We start from the raw sequence: 21,431 nt of genomic DNA on the forward strand, positions 1-21,431 counted from the left end.
CTGGGAATTTAGGGTTTTCTCACACATCCCAAGCTGCATCTATAGGAAACCTGCATGTCAAAGGTTTTAGAGCAGGGTGGGAAAGTTGTGGCTTTTCAGACACTGGTGGACCAGAGCTCCTGCCACGATCCTTGACCACTGGGGCAGGTGGGTTGGAGTCCAACAACATCTAGAGAGTCACAGGTTAGCCACCCCTGTTTTAGAGCATCTGAGGTTCAGGTGTAGTTACGTAACCTGCTGTGGGTGGGCTCACATCAGATAAGGCACTACAGACAAAACCTGATAGGCTGGAAATGAACTAAAACCCACCGGAATCAGGGGTGGTGTGTCCCATTTTGCCACTTGAGGCAAAACAGGAAGTGCCCCCTGCCCTCCCACCTCCACTGCCTGAGAAGAAGTGACACCAGCATCAGCACTGATTTTGAGTGAGACTGTACAGTACTGTATTAAGTTCTGAGGTTTTCTTCTCTAGACCACACCTACCTTTTAACTGGAAAAAAAGCTGGCATTTCCATAAGGACACAGTGCCCTCTAGTGGGTATATCGAGTTAATCAGTCAAGAAACTGAAGGAATCTGTAGATTTCTGCTCACCATCAACCCCACTTGCAAGATCTTTAAAACAGGAAGGTGTCCATTCCGAGATTTTACTGTATCCAAGCCAAGCGGTTGAAGAACCACAGTAATGAATGGTCATGGTTGTGATATGTGAAAACTAAGGATGGGCATATCTGTCCATTCTAGTTTCTTTCTGTTTTCCAATATTAAATTTGGTTCTCCACATTTCTAAAGCCATTTGCATTTTTTTAAAAAAAGTCTTCATGAAAATTCATCAACAGTTTATCCCTAACATACATGTTCAAACACCATTTTGCCTAATATACACAATTTTGCAAAGCAAAAATGCAATGTCACCGATATATGCATTTTCATGCACACTTTACCCTAATCATATTCATTTCCATACAACTTGCTTGCAGAACTGCATTGCAAAATGCAGAGAATTGAATTTCTTCCCTATTCATCCTGAAAACTAAGGAGGTGTGGAATTCTACACACGTGCAGGAAAAGTGTAAAAGGTGATACTAGGTACAGAATCCAGCTTCCTGGCGATCTCTGTTTTTATTTTCATTTTTTAAATGCCCTGCAAGTTTCTAGTCCTTATGTTTGTGACAGCAGTCATCAAAGTGGGTTCATCCTGGTGAAGTCTCGAAAGTCAGAAGGTTGGCTGAAGGTGCAGTTCCGTCCCCACACCTGCACCGCTTTCTTCCACGCAAGCAAAATAAGTACCAGTGAAATAAATAAAGCAAAAGCAAACAAGAGTCCACAATACATGTTGCAGGATCCAGTTTTTCTTAATCAGTATTCACCTTGATGGAAGACGGTGGTATTTTCAGTGCCAAACAAGCATAGCCCAGTCTCAGACTTGCCACAGATGAACTTTGGGATTTCTTGCAAGATGCTCCCGTCAATCAGGCCAAGGCAAAGATCCTGCTTCTCCAAGTGAGCGTTCTACTCTTTTGTAAGCTGTCACTTACATTTGGCAAACCCTCACTATGACCAACTCCCACCCGGAATCCTATGTCCCCACTGTGGAAAGACGTGTGGATCCTGACTTGGCCTCCACAGTCACTTATGGACTCACTGTTAATACCGTGTTCATGGAAGACAATTTTACTCGGCTACAAGTGGTCGCCAAAGAAGCAGAGGAAGCAGAAGCTGTTCATTTCTGGCCACGAGGATGAAGTATAATCATGCAGCTTCTGTTTCTCTTTAGAAGTTGCAGTACCTATGTGCTAGCCCAGAATCCTGCTCAGTTTCCTTCTTTTCCTTGGCCAGCAGCAAAACCATGCCTGGCAGGAGCCAGATTCCCTCCCTGCTGGTTCATCAAAAGAAGGCAAAATGCAGCCGTGGCTCTTCCTTCCTCAGCTTTTGTTCAACATCGCTCGGTATCTGATTGTGCCACAGACTAGAAAAGACAAAGAGAGAGAAAGTATGGAACTCCCTGCTCATTGACAGGAGGCAGGCACCTTTGCTGGAATGCTGTTGGCACCTGATAAAAGCTTTTTTGTTTCAGCAAGCTGCCCTACCAACATATAATTTTAGCATTTCCACTTTTTTTTTAATGCAGTTGGTTTTTTAATGTTTGTTTTTATTTGTATTTTTAACAAATATTTTAGTGTTGTAAACTGCTTAGCGGTCTTTCTCTCCATAACACATAGATAGTAAAGGTAAAGGGACCCCTGACCATTAGGTCCAGTCATGGCCGACGCTGGGGTTGCGGCGCTCATCTCGCTTTATTGGCCGAGGGAGCCAGCGTACAGCTTCTGGGTCATGTGGCCAGCATGACTATGCCGCTTCTGGCGAACCAGAGCAGTGCATGGAAACGCCATTTGCCTTCCCGCCGGAGCGGTACCTATTTATCTACTTGCACTTTAACGTGCTTTCGAACTGCTAGATTGGCAGGAGCAGGGACCGAGCAACGGGAGCTCACCCCGTCGCGGGGATTCGAATCGCCAACCTTCTGATCGGCAAGCCCTAGGCTCTGTGGTTTAACCCAAACCCACACATAGATAAATGCTGTTAAATAAAAATGTTACTTAATAAAAAGTTGGACACTTCTCCAATTTCCAGCAGCTTTCCAGTGAGATAAATCATCACCAGCTGCCCTGGCACCTTAGGGTGAAGGTGGATAATAAATCAAAACAATACTAGCACTAGTAAGACTAAAGGTGGACGAAAGGTGGGTCTCCAGATCCAACCATGAGCTTTAAGCAGTTAATCCTGGGAGCCTACTAGCCTTGCTCACTATAAATAAATACAGCACCTCCTAGTGGTTAGGAAGCTGATGTAACTTTTGCAGAGGACTCACCGTATTATCTGGATTCCTTGACACTGTGCAAGTGCCTTTGTGAGCCTTCTGGCCCCACAAGCAGTGATGTAGTTGTTGTCCAGACTGTTTAAAAAAAGCCAAAGAAAGGCAAAGATATAACTAGGCTAAGTAACATGGGAAACTGATCGCCGCCTCTCCTCTCCTGAACAGAACAAAAAAGTCAGAAATTATTTAGTGCCGCTTAAGGGCAGGGATGGAGAACAGCTCTGGGCCCAATGCCTGTATCCCTTCTTAGCCAGATATGGGGAACCTTTGGCTCTCCAGACATTGTTAGACTTCACCAGCATTCCCAGCGGTCAGGGATGGTGGGAGCTGGAATCCAACAACATCCTGAGCGCCACAGGTTCACCATCCTTGTTGTTGTTGTTGTTTAGTCGTTTAGTCGTGTCCGACTCTTCGTGACCCCATGGACCAGAGCACGCCAGGCACCTCTGTCCTCCACTACCTCCCGCAGTTTGGTCAAACTCATGCTGGTAACCTCGAAAACACTATCCAACCATCTCGTCCTCTGTCGCCCCCTTCTCCTTGTGCCCTCCATCTTTCCCAGCATCAGTGTCTTCTCCAGGGAGTCTTCTCTTCTCATGAGGTGGCCAAAGTACTGGAGCCTCAGCTTCACAATCTGTCCTTCCAGTGAGCACTCAGGGCTGATTTACTTAAGAATGGATGCGTTTGATCTTCTTGCAGTCCATGGGACTCTCAAGAGTCTCCTCCAGCACCATAATTCAAAAGCATCAATTCTTCGGGGATCAGCCTTCTTTATGGTCCAGCTCTCACTTCCATACATCACTACTGGGAAAACCATGGCTTTAACTATACGGACCTTTGTTGGCAAGGTGACGTCTCTACTTCTCAAGATGCTCACCATCCTTCTCACCATCCTTACTCTTGGCCAATTCCTGGGATGGCCGAGACAAAAGTAGGCGTGGTCAAAGTGGGTGTGCCACCGACTCAGAACCCCACACATACATACACACACATGCTCACTCTCTCCATCTCCAGCAATTTGGCTTGGGGAAAACATCCAAGCCATTGTCCTATACAAAGTATATACCTCAAGACGCATCCCCATCTTTCAGGACCAAAAGGGTGCTCTTTCTCTTTCCTCCTCCTCCATAGGAAGAGGCCTGTAGCTGGATCAGGCCAAAGGTCCATCTGGTCCAGCACTCAGGTCGACCAGGTGCCCATTCTCAGAGCTTTATGAATCTGACAATGTTGGATTTTTGAGTGTTAACTATGAACCCTGGTAACACCCCAAAATCCAACATGTTAGATTTGTAAGTATCGATCACTCAGTTGGGGGTGGGGTACAAAATGGAGAGTTTGCAGTACAAAATGGCACAAAATGAGGACAAAACTTTGACACCAGTTTGGAGAGGATCCCAAATTTGGGGGTTGGTGGTTAATAAAGCTCATTCTCAGTTTACCAGGAAAACAGCAGGTCACTCTCATAGGGCGGAGTGAGGCAGCTGCACCAGGAAGCAGATTTGGGGTGCCATGAAAAGGCAGCCAAGTGTGAGTTGTTTCATTTATTATTGTTGTATTTTTACTGCCAGGGAAGAGGACAAGGCTTTTTTTGGGGGGGTGCCTAAGGTACCAAAGTATCTGGAATGCGTTTAGGCAGTAAGTGCTTTGACTGGTGGAGGAATGGGCACCATTTATTTCCTTATTTAGCAATATTTATATACTGCTCAATTGAAAGCATCTCTAAGTGGTTTACAGAAAATATTCAATTTAAAAAAAATAAAAAGCAATAAAAATATTTTAAATGGCAGGCAATAAAAATGATCAGAACGTAGATAAAATCCACAAATTTTAAAAACAAATGCACACAATAAAAGTACACATCTGGATAGACCTGCACATACAAAAAAATTTTCAGCAGATGTCAAAAACTATCCAACAAACTATCAAGGGGCAGGGAGTTCCTGAGATTTTTTACTGTCTTGCTAAAAGATTTCTTGCACGTGCTGTTCTGCCTCTGGCAGGTGAGAGCAGAGCAACTGAGTTAAAGAAAAAACTTTCAAGAGAAAGAAAAAAGAATACTGCTGCTCTCCTGGAGAACACTGCCACACCCAATATTTTCTTCCTGCCCCCTGGGAAAATTTCCCCTCCTAAATTTTCATCCCACTATCAACATTCCCCCCCCCCCCAAAAAAAAAGAAAACTCAGCTAGGCTCTAGTTGGTTTTTGGTGAAGGACTCTGGGTTGATAATTCCTTGTACTCACTCCAGTACTTTCAACTTTGCCATTCGAGGGAGAACCTTGGCCAGCTCCAAAGCACTTTCATCACCAAGTTTGTTCCAGGACAGGCTAAAGATGAGGAAAATGATTAACAGCTGAAAACCTAACTAGGCATGAATTCAATAGGTGTTTGAGTCAGTGGTGACCTGAAGATCAAGGACATAGAAGATGCTGTAGCAGCACATGAGCAGACTGCAAGAGAAATACTGTAAAGTAAACACAGGCTCTCCATGAGTCCACCGAATCAGAGTTGCCTGCTGCTTCTCTGCATGATTCACTGCTCTGATCTTGCCTTCCTTCAGTCAGCTCCTGCTAGAAGTAGGTCATTCTGCCATGTGTCTGAATTGGGTGTGGCCAGATCATTCTACCACTCCCAAAGCATAGGAGAATAATCTACCCACAGAGGTAGCTGCCTGTTTGTCTCTGCATGAGCCACTGCTCTGCCCGTGCCTCCTATCAATTTCTGATGCATTTCTAAATTGAAACATGTAATTTTAATCATTTGGTTGAATATTTTCTTCCCTAGACAAGGGATGAATCAAGCACATTTGTTTAATACATTCTCTGATTGTTTTGGCAAGACTGTGTCAAACAAATGTTTTCTTTGTGATATTCCTGGTGAATATCAATTAGGAAATTAGGGGGCACAAAGAGAAGCAGTGAATGAAGTCCTCTAGAGGTGGATCTGTTTGGGTTTAATTCAGGCATGGCCTGGGGTTCTTCATGCCTGATCTAGATGCTACTGAACAAGGAAAGGAGCATCCATGTCAGCAATGGACAGATTAGCTCTGGACCACGAGCCACAGCCACAAGTCTGTTTATCTTTCTATATACAAAAAAATGTAAGGCTGTTGTTACACTGCAGTTTGCATGGTTGTAGATAGGTGGCCACAACAACTCCAGTATAACAACACTGTGGCAGATGGCCCACGTGGGCTGAGATGGGAGGGGGGAGACGCTAAATATCTTTTTAATGTGGCTGCAGGGAGGTTTAACAAAGGGGGAGGCACTTCAGAAAACCATTATCTGAAGCACCTCCCCCCTCTTTTAAAAAGGGGGTGGTTGTGGCAAGCTGCAAGGGATGAAGAGGAGGCTTGGGACAACCTGGGAGGGGATAGGCAAACAGGGTGAGGTGCAAAATGAGGAGGGCTTGGCCAGGTGTGGGGGAAAGAGGGATTGGAGGTCAGGAGTGGCTTGTAAGTGGAGGAAGCAGGAGCAGCAGCCCCTAGTACTCACATAATCTCTTCCAGAAGAGGGCACTGGCTGACACCAAGGATGAGACTCTTAGAAGTGTAGTCGATGAGGCCGCAGACCTTCAGTCTAGAAAGAACACATTGCAAAATGGAAACCAGTTCCCACACTAATTTTAGAGTTGTGGCTTTCCCAGGTGAAAAGCTCAAAAGAGCAGATTTGTGAGAGGAGGAAACTTCTCTTAGGGTCCACCCTTCCTTATTATTTTAAAACAGATTAGCCTTGCTCCTCAGTTCACACTGAACACAACTTTGTATTCATAAACAGCACAGCTTCTTTCAAAGGCAGGTGGACCAAAGTTTGGCTGTAGCAGAAAAGTTAACCTGGGGGGGGGGGACCAGACGTTTGAGGGGAGTCAAACTGAAAAGTACATTTGATGGTGCCCTCTCATAACCTTTGTGATTGTCCTGCCTCTCAGAAATCTATGCAGCTGAATACAATTCCCAGCATTGTTGGTTACTGGCCTGAAAACTATAAATGCCAAGGCAAAAACAGCACATTAAAATTTGACGGTGCTACTAATTTTTCTTTTGAGTCTCTAAAATGATGTCCAACTCTCTTGTTGTAATGCCAGAATTTGTGGGGAGACACCCAGTCTACATTTTGATTTGGCTTGGTGGACTATGAGTGTTCTGATTGGTTTTTATATTTTATTTTTAGTATACTTGGCAACAAATGTCAATTAAGATTTAGAAATAAATAAAAAACAGGACATATTAAAGATGGATTTGAAACCTGCATAGGAAACGGTGCACTCTGGTTCAATCCCTGGCAGGATCTCCAATTAAAAGGCTTGGGTGAGGGGCTTCTTAGAATATATACTACTCAGCTAGATGGATAAATGGCCTAACCTGATATAAAGTCAGCTTCCTTCACTATGGTGCTATTTATTTCTCTGCTGCTTTTCAGCCAAAGACCCACAAAACTATAGTGTACAAAAAGCTTTTACACACACACACACACACACACACACACACACACACACACACACACAATGCAGATGGCTTAGTTAGATTTAAGCCAGATGAAAACAGGTGTGGACCTACTCAATCTTCCTGAGTTTTGAGGAGGGCTGTGGCAGGTGTTCTGCGAGTGCCATGGCACCCTTGTGCCCAATGCTGTTTTCGGACAAACTGCAAGGTAAAAAACAGGAAAGGTGATCAGATTGAACTATTTTATTATTTTTATTTTAAAATCATGCTGTTTGTTTTAAAAAACATAATACTTGGAGGATAACATTCACAATTGCTTTTTGACTGGCAGATGACTTCCAAAACATGTCACATGGGAGACAAAGCAAGCTTGTTTTTTGCTGCTCTGGAGGGCAGGATCCAAACCAATGGATCTAAACGACAAAGAAGGAGATCCCAACCAAAAATTAGGACATGTTTTGTGATTGTAAGAGCTGTTTGACAGTGGAATGTACTCCCTTGGAAGGTAGTGGGTTCTCCATCTTTGGAAGATTTTAAAACAGATGTTGGACAGCCATCTGTCAGGGATCCTTTAGCTAGGAGTCCTGCATTGCAGAGGGGTTGGACTAGATGATTCTTGGGAATCCCTTCCAATTCTACAGTTCTATGATTCTATGTCAAGAGCCCATGTGTTACTGGTTTTTCCTTCCTATTTTCATTTCCTTCCCTACAAGATGCACTCACCTGATTTCCTCTATTTGTGGACAATGGAAGAGGACTCTGGCCAAACAAACCACTCCCTCCGAGTCAAAGCCACAGGATGCCAGGCTGAGGAAAGAAGAGGATGGTAAGTGGGGAAGGCCCTTGCCTAGCGTTTGTGCGAAAAGGGTGAACACATGTTGATTTGTACAGCTCAACTATTTGTGTACACAGGCTCACAGGTTGTACATTTGCTGAATGATGAGTGTGGAGAACATCCTGGATGGAGCAGACCAAATGAGGGAAGGCAGGAAAAAACTCCCCAAACTCTGACACAGGTGAAAACTGGACCGATCTGTCCATCCTGAACCAGGATACTTACTGAAGGACCTTCAGGCAGTGCAAGTTGGGCAGAACTGGAGCCAGTTTTTCCAGCGTCTCGTTTCCAATATTGTTCCCAGATAGTCTGAAAAGAAGTGCAATGTGAAACTTTATTGAGAAAACTTTTTTTTAAAAAAAATTAGTTGTATAATGTATATGAAACAGAGAGAACAATGATAACAATGAACAATGATATTAAAATTAAAAGTTGAAAAACTGAAACTGAACTATAAAATAGCCACGTAGCGTAACAGTTGCACATAGGTTAAAAAAAAACCCCAAGTCCAATTAAAGAATATCGGCATTATCAGATTATCAAATTGAGGATTATCAGATTATCAGACCGAGGAAACATTTTGATATTGCGGTTCCTGGTCCTGCAGGCTCTTCTGCACACCACCGCTGGGGTTCAGGCACTCCGGTCCAGAAGAAGACAGCACACATGAGCTGGGGATGGGTGGGAGGAGGAGGAGGAGGAGGAGGAGGAGGAGGAGGGAGCCCACTGAGGGCTCCTTGCCCAAATCCAACCGACAAACCTGGAGCTGGCACCAGCTGCATTCGTAGGAGAAAGGAGCGCACCATTTCACAGAATATTCATGGGTGTGGACATGGATTCTTCAACAGCCAGCCCCCCGTATGAACAGCCCGGGGAAACGCTTTTCTGAGGAACCTGGTTATTTTGAAAGGGAATTGATGAAAATCCCCAGGAGAAGATCTGAGCTTACTTGAGCACCTCCAGGTTCTCGCTGTGCTTCAGAGCCTCCACAAAACACTGTCCACCGGCAGAACCAATGCTGTTGCTAGAGAGGCTGAAAGAGGAACAACAACAGAGGAAGCTGCTTAATATCACAGAACTGTAGCTAATCTGTGAGAGCTGGATTTGGTGGGGTGGGCAGAGGACCAGGAATTCCTCCTCCGCCCAGACTACAATCTGTAGTCCCTCACTGGGTTGATACAGACACAAGAAACTCACTCGATTTGCTTCACGCTCTGCATTTCTGGAATGGCCATAGCGATTTCTTTTATGCCAGCATCATCAATCTTGTTGTGGCTCAAACTTTGAAAGAAACCCGACAACTCATAAGATTAAAGAAAACATCCACCGTGTTCATGACATTGTGTTCTGGCTCATGTATGTCGAGCTTCAGAGAACATTTCACTGTTTCAAAACCCAATTAAATCTATTTTTAGTTTACCTAATGCAACAAAACTGAGTAACTTGATCTAGTGATACCTGCTTTTCAACATCTGATAGTCACTTGCCCCTCCAGTGCCCCACTGCCACCCCTTGCCTCTTAGCAGCTGCCTAGGTAATCCCAGTGCCCCTCTGCCACCCACTGCTTTGGAAAAAAGAGAGAAAATTAATTAAGACATGTTCTCCTTTCGTTATTAATTCTGACAATGAAGCTGGATGTTGGGAGGGGATGTGTTAAAGTGGCAGACATGAGCAGAAAACATGAACTTACTCAATTTTTCCCATGTGAATGGCATTCTTCAAAACTTGTGCAAGGTGTGAACAAGACTCGCCACCAAGACGGTTTTTATTCAAACTGGAAAACAGTCATGAAATATGAAACATGAGTCAATTATTCTGAATGGTCCCAAAAGGCCCAAACTTCTCAGAACACTTGTTTCATGCTGGGTAACAGTGGCCTTCACAGCAGGAATGGACATCAATGTCCTATCCACATCAATTTCTTCTGTGTTCATTCCTTAGCCCGACCCCATGCCTTCCAAAATTATTATTTTTTAATCTAAATAAATTCTAAAGCACCCTAAGTCTGAGGCCAGTAAACAGAAGCCCCTTTCACAGGGGAAGAAAACTTTTGAAAAATTGGACCATGGATTCTGGCTCAGCACTCGCTCCAACTGCAGGTAAGAAGCTACCTGATTCCTTGGCCTGGGCAAATTAAAGTTCTCTTGCATATTGCCAGCCGCTGAAACTGGCAGGTCTGAACAAAATAAATATCTTTTGTTGTTGGATCGAACCTCTACCCAGAGCCATACTTACACAAGTCTTTTCAGGAGAGGCATTGCTGAGAGTCTGGAGGTCAGATTGAGGATATCTGCATCGCTGAGATTCAGAGAGCCAAGGCTAAGAGGTAAATAAGAATATCATTGTCAGAACATTAGAACAGCCCCCTGAATCAGCCCAATGGCCTGTCTAGTCCAGCATCTAGTTCTCCCAGTGGCCAGCCAGGTGCCTCTGCAAGGCCCACAAGCAGGACAGAAGTGTAACAGAACTCTGCCCACCTAAAGTTCCCAGCAACTGATATTGCATAATGCATCCGACGGTGGAACATAGCCTTTGTGGCTAGTCCCTGTTGATACAAATGATGCAAATTATTTATTTGTATGCCACCTTTTCATACTCAAACCATGCTCAAAAAACTTACATAATTACAAACACTTAACAAAACGCAAGAAGTCACAAAGAAGAAATGAAAACATCTCAATAAGCATACAATAAAAGAACCTCCACATAATTCCTAATAAAAATGCAAAAGCATAATACCAACAGCAGCAAAAACCGAGCATATCCACAGTTAAATCTTGACTGCAATATAAACTCCTAAACAAAGCCCCAGCCCAAGAGTCTCTAGGCATCCTGAGCAGCAGGTCGTGCAAGGAACCACATCTAAGGTGGCTTCTGGACCCTCTGGCAGCAGCTCTTGTGTCAGTCAGATCCTTGGATCCTCAATGCCAAGAAAAATCCAATGGCAGCAGAAAAGGAGTACTGGCTCCTTAACTGGCCGGGTGCAGCACTCAGAGGGCAGAGCTTCCATCTTGATTACCTGGCCCAGGCTATAAAGTTGCTCCAAAGCACTGCAGTGAGATTTTCTGCCTCACCTGCTGGACCACTGTCCGTGGTCCTGAATCTACACCCTGGTCTTTGTTCAAGGTCCAGAACTTGCCTTCTATTCCAGTTTATGCCTGGACCTTTTACTCCATGAACATTAAGAATATAAGACGAGTCTGCTGGATCAGGCCAATGGCCCACATATTCCACAGTGGCAAAACAGGTGCAGGATTTGAGCACGAGAGCACTCTCCCTTCCTGTGGATCCCAGCAACTGATCTTCAGAAGCATTATTGCCTCCAACTATGCAGGCAGAGTATAGCCATCATGGTTAGTAGCCATGGACGGCCCTCTCCTCCCTGAATTTGTCTAATCCTCTTTTAAAGTCATCAAGGTTGATGACCATCCTGTAGGAGTGAGTTCTGTAATTTAACTCTCTACTGTGTGAAGGAGGACTTTCTTTTATCTGGCCTGATTCTTCCAATATTCAGCTTCATTGGGTGTCCATGAGTTCCAGGTGTCATAAGAGAGGGAGAAAAACTTTTTTCTATCCATGTGGCATTATGCCGCACTGTAACTCACATGCAAGTAGGATACCCCAATGAAGTGGAGAATGAAGGACACAGTCCCACCTGGGCAGCCTTCTGAGAGCCATGTGCAACTGGTGGGCTGAGCTATAGGCAAAAGTAGGCAAAGCCATTTTACCTTGGTAGAACAGGCGAGTTTCTACACACGCCCCTCTCTATCCTTCAACCAGAGTTCAAGACCCCACTCCAGCTATGCAAAACTACTGAAGGAGGCTGGGTCTGGGGAGAGCTCCAGATCCCCAGAGAATACAGGATCGCATTACACATCACTTCTAGTCCTAACCTAAGGCCAACTGAAAGGCCACTTACTTTATGCTCTTCAGGTGAAGTTTTCCCTCCAGAGCGTTCATCAGAGCACTGATGTCCATGCCAAGTTCACTTTTGGAAAAGCTAGAAAGGAGCAGAGTTACATATTCAGTTTGCAGCTAACTGTGCAGGAGGGAGGGGAAATGGCAATTCGAGGTAATGGAATAAGAGCCTGGGGCCCAGATACCAGTCTTCTGGTGGGTCAAGGGCTTCTGTAGAGGCCATTCTCCAAGCCCCTTTAGAAGCAGGGGCAGGTTAGTTTAGGCGCCAAGTGGAGGGCCTTTTCTATGGTGGTGCCCTGACTTTGGCCTGGCCTCTTTAAGGAGATGCATCTGACACTGACATTGGCATCTTTTTGGTATCAGGTTAAGATTTCCGTGGTTGCCCAGGTGTTATCAAAACTGATTTTGTTCCTTCATTTTATGGGTGTGGGTGTGTTAGCTTGCTTGTTGACCTCTCTGCCGCCATCTTTCCAGAGGCAGTTTTCAGAAGGCCTGTGATTTATTTTACCCAGGGGTAAAAAGAGATGCCCACCACAGTCACTCACATACTGGATATCAAACTTACTCAATGTCTTCAATAGTGTGGCACTGATGCAATGCTTCAGCCAGGTGCTCCATTCCGGGGGGGAAGAAACTGCAACAGGTTAACCTGGAAATTCAAAACCATTGCAGGTTTAGGGTAGTCAGCAGCTTTCTGTCCACTGAATGTAACCTGGCCCAGTCATTTGCAACCACAGGATGGCAAATGAGACATAAATGTAAGATGTCACCACGTGGCTATAAAATGTCAAGAGGCCATGGCACAAACAAACAAACAAACAAACACTCAATCTTAATGCAGAGTACAGGCAGTGACCATTTTGCGCACATCCAACTGACATGTGGCTGCCAATGCATGGGTAGTTTTGGACCTGGAAGAGGGCGGAACAGGGGTGGGGCAGGGTGGGCTTATGCATGCTCTGTTGACGTGTGCAGGTGCCAGGAATGCAACCCCTGCACAAATTGGAGAGCTGTGTTTTGGTTCACATTATAGTTCAAGAAGTACAATTTTGACTGGTTTACATTAAAATACAAACTGAACAGATTTCTCTCCCCCATGCTTGTGAGTTGTAAGTTCCCAGCCCCCTCCTATATACTATTAGAAACTCATTCATTATCTGAGCCTGGATTACATCAGTTTTATATCAGTTTAACTATCATGGCTTCACCAAAAGAATATTGGGAAATGTAGTTTGATGAGGGTGCTGATAAATCTGCTAAATTTTAAGATATGCTGCAAAGGTTAGCATGTGCATAGTAAATTACACACACCGTTTTGGACTTGTGTTATTCCCCTCCCTTAGAGACACTGAACCATTTTTCATAAATAGGTTTCTGTTTAAATATATTATTTAGTGCCTACATGATAGTTTTAAAGTCATAATAATACGTAACTCCACCGGTTTTAGATTGCCAAGCTGGAGGGACTTTGCATAAATTTACGCTACTGGTATTTAACTCTAAAAACCTGTATTCAAGCGTTTCTGGATCACACAGAAGAGAGTTGTGTATGAGAAGCCCAGCATGGAAAATGAAACCTTTTCACAATAAAGAGGAGATGCGTGTGACACTAGAGAGGTTCAATCATGGAAGGTGCCACTCAGAGACACACAACAGGTACACAATCCAGAGCATGCAGCGATTCATACATACCCAAGTTTCTTCAGTGATGGAAAATGTGGCAGTGTGTCAGAGATGGTTTCTGCTTCAGCATCAGTGAACTGTACCTGAGACCAGCTGTAATGACAAAAGGACAGGTGTGATACATTCACAAGTAGTTGCTGGGGAAAGCAGAAAGCTATATATCAATAAGGCAGCCTTGTTACATAAAGGCATGTGTCATTGGGGGCCTATGAAGAACAATATTTTTAAAGTGGGAAGCCATATCAAGGGAAGCCATACAACATCAAAATGGTCTCATTTCGTCACCCCTTTAAAGCTCTCCTGTGAGGCGTAAAGTGCTAAGGCAAGGCCATGCCTCACACCCTCCCATGCCACCTGTCCCTAGAGAGACCCCATGGAGACGTCCAATGTCTGGTGATTTCATGTTTGGCTGCAGCCAGCAGCACAGCAAGCAGCTCTCTGTGATCAAAACAAAAAGCAAACAAACCCCACTGTGGGAGAGACATGCCCCCCCCCACACTCACTTTAACGCCCAGAGTTGTCTACATTTCTCAATGAGCTTCGGCAGAAAGCAGACTCCTTTGGCTTCCAGTTCACACTGATGCAACCTGCAGGCCTCACATACACACAACACACAAAGAGAACACAGAAGGGCAGTTTAAGCAGAAGTTGCCTATGCATGGACAGAGGGTGTGGAAACCGGGAGGGCTCCTGAGTGGAAGATTTTCAAATTAAGCTGAAAATTGATCTCCACCACCACCACCTTCATGTAGGGTTTCTTTGTAGTCATTTGGCCACTTTAGTGCATTGGAATGAACGAAAATTTAACTATGTCATGAGCGCTGGGATCATGGTATAGTACGATGAGCAACCATCACACCAGCCAAAGAACAATGACTTCCTCACCGGCTGACCACGGACTCCACTTTCTCCTCCTGACGAGGAAATTCCTGTTCCACTACGAAGAGGGCCTGGTCTCTTCTTATCCTAGCCAAAAATGGAAGGAAAAATCAGGAAAGTTGAAACAAGTTTGCCCTGCCTCGTAGAGGCTGCCCAACAGAAACTGAAGAACAAAGTGCTATTCGTGCTTTACTTGTGGGTACGGCAGAAGAAAGTGGAAACGTGTGGAGAAAGTGGAATGGGGCCCTTCACCCCACCTCCAACGTTGGATACCTAGGTTGCTCCTCCCTCTGACATCTTTGCATTGTGTGGGCTTGAATGCAAGGAATCAAAGAACTGTAGAGTTGGATCCCAGGGCCATCTAGTCTAACCCCCTGCAATCCAGGAATCACTGGCAAAGACTGGAGGTAAGACAAGAGGTATGACCCAGCTCCATCTTCTCCAGGGAGATCTTTTCAACACACTTTGTGGCCTTTTGATCTGGATTCATTTCCCATAGGACAGCCAGGCATCTCCAGAGGTTTTGAACTATAGAGCCCAGCCAGCACAACCACAGAGGAGCGTATGCCACAGCGGCTGCACCTAGCAAAGGAACGGGAAGCCTGAGGACCCTCCAGATGTTGTTGGACTCTTGTCAGTCCCAGCCAACAAGTTCCCCACCTCAGCCTAACCTGTTTTGGACCACAGCTCCCATCAGCCTCAGTCAACATGGTCAGTGCTCAGGGATGATGGGTATTAAGAGTCCAACCAGATCTGGGGAACCACACATCCCCCATCCCTGATCCAGACTTTGCTCTGAGATGCATGGCCAGCTCTGTTGAAATACAGAAACACGTTCTTAGGGAGAAAATTATCTCCCTTTAAGGCTTTCACAGGATTTGTTCACCATCTTTTTCTGCCAACCATGTATTTTATTCCTCAAAGAACAACTCAAAAAGGCAGGCACACAGAGGAACTAATTACGTGATGGCTGTGATGTTTCCCTGGACTTCGGCAGCCAACTTCAGAAGGATAATGATGCTTTCATCTTTCACCCAAGGCTCTTCGATGCTGCAATGCAAAGGACACACATATGTTGCTTTGTTAGAAGATTGGCCCATGTGAGGCCTCACCTGGTTTTGTTTGCTTGTTTTTTGTTTAAATACAGTGCAAAGTTCTATGTACACTTACTCAGAAGTGAATCCTGCTGAGTTTAGTGGGGCTTATTCCCAAGCAGGGATGCCAGAGGGTTTTGTTTTATATGCATTTAGAAGCAAAACCAACTAGGTTTGCACTACCCAGACTAATAAATGGACCCAAAACAGCTTTCCTTCCATTTTCTGAATTTTGCTATATAGTTATTGGCCCCCAAAATGTACAACAATGCATATAAAATAGCATAATTAGGTTAAAATGCATATAAAAGTGTGTGTTTGTGGGGAAATATTCATACAAAAATAATGTGAACGTTGAAGGCTGGAAAGAGATTGGCCTGACCATTCTTATTCCCAGGTAAGTACTGGGAAGTTTAGTCACAGATGTGACAATAGATGTGGAGAAAGGCAAAAGCTATCGGGTTTTGGTGGGTGCTTCATCCCCACCCATAATGTGGAATTTGGCCCCCAGCTAAGATTTGAGTTAGGTCTCCAAGACCCAGAGAAACACAAGATGCAATGACACCCATCAGCTTGGTGGCTTTATAAGTGCATTAGAGAAATCCATGGAAGGAAAAAAAGCTATCAATGGCTACCAATCACTACAGCTACATTCCGTCTTCCCTGTCAAAGGCAGCAGTGGTTCTAAACACCAGGTGGGCAGAATGCTGTTGCGCTCAGGCTTCCGCTCATGGACTTCCTGGTTGGTCACTGTGAGAACAAGATGCTGGACCAGATGGGCCCTTGACCTGATCCAGCAGGTTCTTCTGGTGTCCTTACAGTTGCATGGGAGCAAATCCCCCTGAATGGGAATTCTTTTAAGAATGCATGCAGAGGAATGGACTGTGTCTGCTGATCTGCTAAGGGGAACCTGTGTTTGCTGAATTATAGGATGTAGCAGGACATTTTTATGACCCACATTTGCAAGAGCAACAGAAATTACAAATACAACCTCTTAGAACATGTTTTCAAGAGGTTACTAGGGAGACAAGGGAATGCAACGGCTGTGCACCCCATGTAACTGTTAGATACACCCTAAGCAAAAGACTAGAAGCAGAGTGGAATCTCTGACAGCTTGAATTCAACTGGATGACAGAAGAGAAATGCTTACCCTATTCTTAGCATGCCCTCCGATTTCCTTAAGGCCCTGAGTAGATCTTCTGCACTGCTGAGCATCATGCCATTATTAGCTGACCTAAGAGCAAAGATAGCAAATCTTTTGAGGGTGTCTTATTATTACTCTGTTCTTAAAGGAACCAGGGTAGTGTTTCACGTCAATCAGAATGGGACTAGCGTTTATGACAGAAGTAGCAAAACTCACATGAAGTCGCTCAGAGCAAGGCACTTGGCCAGAGAAGAGGACAGCAGCGCCAGATGTTCTGCTTGGAAACAGCAGTGCTTCATGCTGGAAGAAAGGAGGAATCATGTCAAGTGAGCTCCTTTGGGGTAGGTCAAGAACTTACAGTGATTTCTAAAGGCAGTCCATCTTTAGAAACACAATGTTTCTAAAGAGATCCTCTAGATGACTTGGAAGGAGGGCCAACGCTCACTAAGATTATCTGCTTTGCATACAGAAGGTCCTAGGCATGGGAAGGGGAGAAATCCAACTCACAGTTAAAAGCAAATTGATCTAATTTGCACTTTCTAAAACAATGTGAGAAGACAAACACTGCCATGTTTGAAAACTTGCACTTGGCCTAATTTTGCTATGCACTTCTCCAATCAAACAATGTTTGCAAAAATGCATAGATCAGGTGTGTGTGTGTGCGCGCATAAAAATGAATATATTGGTGGAAATATACAGATGTGCACTTTATCAGGAGAAATTGCTTTGATAATTTGCAAACAAAAGGTGATTACAGTGGTACCTCTAGTAAGAAACTTAAATCGTTCCGGAGGTCCGTTCTTAACCTGAAACTGTTCTTAACTAGAGGCGTGCTTTCACTAATGGGGCCTCTTGCTGCCGCTGCGCCGCCAGCACACAATTTCCGTTCTCATCCTGGGGCAAAGTTCTCAACTCGAGGTAACTCTTCCAGGTTAGCGGAGTTTGTAACCTGAAGTAACTTGAGGTACCTCTGTATTAGGAAAAAATTGCCCATAAAATGCTGAAGAATTTTCATGATTTAAAATAATAATAATTTGCAGATTGCTTCATAAATTTGAATAAGTGAATTTAAGATTGGAAAAATGAGAAACAGAGAGAAACAAAATAGGCAGGTCCTTCCACCCTTAGTTCCAGGTTCTATATATAGCATTAGCTACAGCCCTTTCCCATCTTTGGTAGATTCTTTACTTCATGGCATGGTGCACCTGACAGGTGAGGGCAGCATTTATAAATAAAAATAAAATTGGATTCATGCTCTGTTATTACGTGTGTAAGAGTTAGCATGGTCTGCCTTCAGAGAAGCCTCCCCCACCCTTGTTTTTGCTGGTTGGTCTGTCAATCATGTTTCTTTTCTGAGCATGACTCTTGCTAGTAAGGCGGAAAGCCGAGAGAAGCAACTCACAGAGGGTGGCAACAGGCAACCTCATCTGAGTTAACCTCCACTGTTTGTCTGTATCAGAAGTGACTGGGTTATTGAAACACATCTGATGCACATCTGATATTACTCAACCATTACTCAACCATAGCAGAACTTCATTGGTAGGAAGGAAGGCAAAAGAAGCAAACCACGCAGAGAAGCAGCATGCTCCCTCTTCCATGGATGCTTTGGGCTTATGAGAGTTCATTAACTTATTTCTCACTGCAGGCTAGCAGTTTAGTCATGCCTCTGCCCCCTGACCGCCACTAGCATGTGGCCCCTGGAAAGCTCTCCATAGAATGCAGACTTAACCTGAAAAAGATTCTCCACCCCTGCTGTAAAGACTGTCCTGCTCCATCTCGCAAGGGGAGTAGAATAATGTTCAAATAATCACCTCAGGATCTTTCGAGGTTTATCTTCTCTCACTAAGGTGATCAGCAGTGTTGCCTCAGAGCACAAACTGCAGAGAGAAAGACACACATTTTTAGAAAAACAAAAACAGGTGGGAGGCAGCTTTAAACGTTGTTCCACCAGTGTTTACTCTCTGGTATTTCAACATCCTTTTGAAACAATCTTACTCCCCTCTCTATTATTCCAACACTTCCCTTTCTGAAATACCACTGAGTAGCTTTCCACACCAGTCTTTCCTTGAGTCTTTCCTCCCATCAGATGTCAAAGAAATCTGATGTTTAGAAGACATCTGAAGGCAGCCCTGTTTAGGGAAGTTTTTATGACTGATGTTTTAATCTCTGACACTATTTACTGTAACCATGTTCATGCAGAACAGCAGAGGCATTTGAAACATAAATGTGCACTGGGACAACTATTATTGCAAAGCCGACTGATCAAATAGTACCTTAGACTGCATATCAGAAAACACATTTGAAGCCTACCCATTGCTTTTGATTAGAGAAAGGTGTGAGGACACAGTCACACAATACATTTAAAACACTATGGCACCACTTTAAACAGTCATGGCTTCTTCCCCCAAAGAATTCTGGGAACTGTAGTCTGTTATGGGTGCTGAGAGCTGTCAGGAGGCCCCCAGATTCCCACCACAGAACTACAATTCCCAGGGTTCCCTGAGAAGAGGGACTGGCCATTAAACCACACTGGGAATTGTAGCTCTGTGAAGGAAATAGGGGGTCTCCTAGGAACCCTCAGCACCCTTCACAAACTACATCTCCCATGATTCTTTGAGGTGAGCCATGATTGCTTTAGGTGGTATCACAATGCTTTAAATGCATGGTATGAATGTGGCCTTTGAAGGGAGGAGCTTATGGTGGGAGCCCCAGCGCTCAAAGTGCCCAGTCTCTTCATTCCACACATGCACGGCAGTCAATCAAGCCACTCCCTCTATCTCCCACCCATTTCTTTAAGCTTTCTGCCATGCTCCCATTAGGTGCAACTGTAAACTTTGCCTCCATATCTGAAAGTTCACCCCTTTCTGAATCCACATTAAAAACCCTTTCGTATTAAGTTATCCCCCAACCAGGCAGAGGGCCTTCTTGGTACTGGCGCCCGCCCTGTGGAACGCCCTCCCACCAGATGTCAGAGAGATAAACAACTACCTGACATTTAGAAGACATCTGAAGGCAGCCCTGTTCCGGGAAGTTTTTAATGTGTGACATTTTAATGTATTTTTAATCTTTGTTGGAAGCCGCCCAGAGTGGCTAGAGAAACCCAGCCAGATGGGTGGGGTAAAAATAAGAAATTATTTGTGTGTGTGTGTGTGTGTGTGTGTGTGTGTGTGTGTGTGTAAGTACACACACACACACACCCCAACTCCAGTTTAGTTCCAAGGGACAAGCTGTATGTGTTGGGCTTGGGGGAGAGAAATTACAAGCAATTATACCTCACATGAACTTCAGCCACATTTTGGCACGTGGCAAAGACATGAGCGAGATGGAGAATGCCATCTTGTGAAACCCCGTTGTGGTTGATTCTATGCAGAAGGGGGAAGAGGAAAATGTTTCAGATTATTTTTCAGTGTGGTCTACAACAGTGTGTGCAGTTTTTTCCCATTCCATTTCTAAGACTGGTCAGATACCCACTCAACAGCCTGGACCTCCCACCCAAGGCAAAACCTGCTTTGTCCATTGTCCCTTTTAAAGCAGATCAAGAGGGATAGCAGAAAGAAAGGGGGACAAGATAGCAGAATGTAAATGGTGCTTCTATATCCACCATCCTAACCCCTGATCAGGCAATGGTCCCGTGACTCCCGGGTGCCAGTTATTAACCTAATGGCATTCAGGTACTCAATCTTGACAGGAAGATGGAGGGGCTTTAATATACTTAGACCCCCTCCCTCTCTGACACACAGACGCTGCCTATTTTCACCTTGCAAACAGTCAGTAAGTGTTCCAGGCCCTTGAACGCACTGGTTCCTCCTTAGGCTGTTTTGGGGGTTCCCTCGGGTTAGGGCTCCCCCTTAAATATTTCATATGCTTCTGAGAACCTTGTTATTCCTCCAAGCCTGCAGACAGCTCCCCCTAAATGGCACAGCCATTTTGGCTGCATATGGAACGGCACTCACAGCCTGAACATTGGAATGATGTTCCACCGGGGATAGGATACCAGAAAATTGGGGGCGAGGGTCGCGGCTGAAACATAGGAGGCGACTACAAGTTACAGTGCAACCCTTCACCTCACAGGCTGGATGTTCCTTAGAGATACAAACCTATGGAAAACAAGAGCAAAGCTTTCCAAGTACTGTGCTCTCTCTTGAAGGTGTTTCCCAAGATTTATTGTTAGCTCAGAGTTTGTTCCAGATGATGGAAAGCACTTTATGGGATGATTTGAGAATGTCAGTAGCTGTCAGTGTGCATGTGCAAGTTAAAGAGCCAGAAGTGGGCTTAGGGCACCTCCCACCCCCCACCCCCAATCCCATAGCTATCCCTCTTGAACCCACTTACTTCATCAGGCAGGGAATGTGGGTCCTGGGCAAATGTTCTAAGAGGCAACTTAGTCCTTCATTGCCAAGATGGTTTCCAGAAAGACTGAAAAGGAAATAAGCAGACAGAGCTCTCCTGGATTTGTATATAGAAACCACCACAACAGTCCATTATACATTTCTATGGTGAGTCAAAGTTAGTGCCTCAGCAATGCCTGAATAAGAGAATCATAGAATTGTAGCGTTGGAAGGG

General features: G+C 44.7%; 1 protein-coding gene across 1 annotated transcript in view; it reads right to left on the reverse strand.

Annotated features, from left to right (window-relative positions):
- Window positions 1–1,101: 1,101 nt before the first annotated feature.
- The window catches only part of NLRC5 (NLR family CARD domain containing 5), a 52,285-nt gene continuing 31,955 nt past the window's right edge, over window positions 1,102–21,431 (reverse strand). Inside the window, exons 28-49 of the mRNA XM_077931834.1 lie at window positions 21,201–21,284; window positions 20,141–20,230; window positions 18,680–18,745; window positions 17,085–17,168; window positions 16,875–16,958; window positions 15,594–15,680; window positions 14,637–14,717; window positions 14,255–14,338; window positions 13,761–13,844; window positions 12,634–12,717; window positions 12,070–12,150; window positions 10,386–10,469; window positions 9,841–9,924; window positions 9,348–9,431; window positions 9,100–9,183; window positions 8,376–8,459; window positions 8,039–8,122; window positions 7,430–7,516; window positions 6,369–6,452; window positions 5,118–5,201; window positions 2,871–2,954; window positions 1,102–1,967 (exon numbers count right to left, since the gene is read on the reverse strand). Of these exons, the coding sequence (XP_077787960.1) occupies window positions 1,886–1,967; window positions 2,871–2,954; window positions 5,118–5,201; window positions 6,369–6,452; window positions 7,430–7,516; window positions 8,039–8,122; window positions 8,376–8,459; window positions 9,100–9,183; window positions 9,348–9,431; window positions 9,841–9,924; window positions 10,386–10,469; window positions 12,070–12,150; window positions 12,634–12,717; window positions 13,761–13,844; window positions 14,255–14,338; window positions 14,637–14,717; window positions 15,594–15,680; window positions 16,875–16,958; window positions 17,085–17,168; window positions 18,680–18,745; window positions 20,141–20,230; window positions 21,201–21,284 (1,834 nt within the window). The 3' untranslated portion in view covers window positions 1,102–1,885. The remainder of the gene's footprint in view (window positions 1,968–2,870; window positions 2,955–5,117; window positions 5,202–6,368; window positions 6,453–7,429; window positions 7,517–8,038; window positions 8,123–8,375; window positions 8,460–9,099; window positions 9,184–9,347; window positions 9,432–9,840; window positions 9,925–10,385; window positions 10,470–12,069; window positions 12,151–12,633; window positions 12,718–13,760; window positions 13,845–14,254; window positions 14,339–14,636; window positions 14,718–15,593; window positions 15,681–16,874; window positions 16,959–17,084; window positions 17,169–18,679; window positions 18,746–20,140; window positions 20,231–21,200; window positions 21,285–21,431) is intronic.

The sequence above is a fragment of the Podarcis muralis genome, chromosome 7 (genome assembly GCF_964188315.1).
Source record: "Podarcis muralis chromosome 7, rPodMur119.hap1.1, whole genome shotgun sequence".
NCBI classification, from domain to species: Eukaryota; Metazoa; Chordata; class Lepidosauria; order Squamata; family Lacertidae; genus Podarcis; species Podarcis muralis.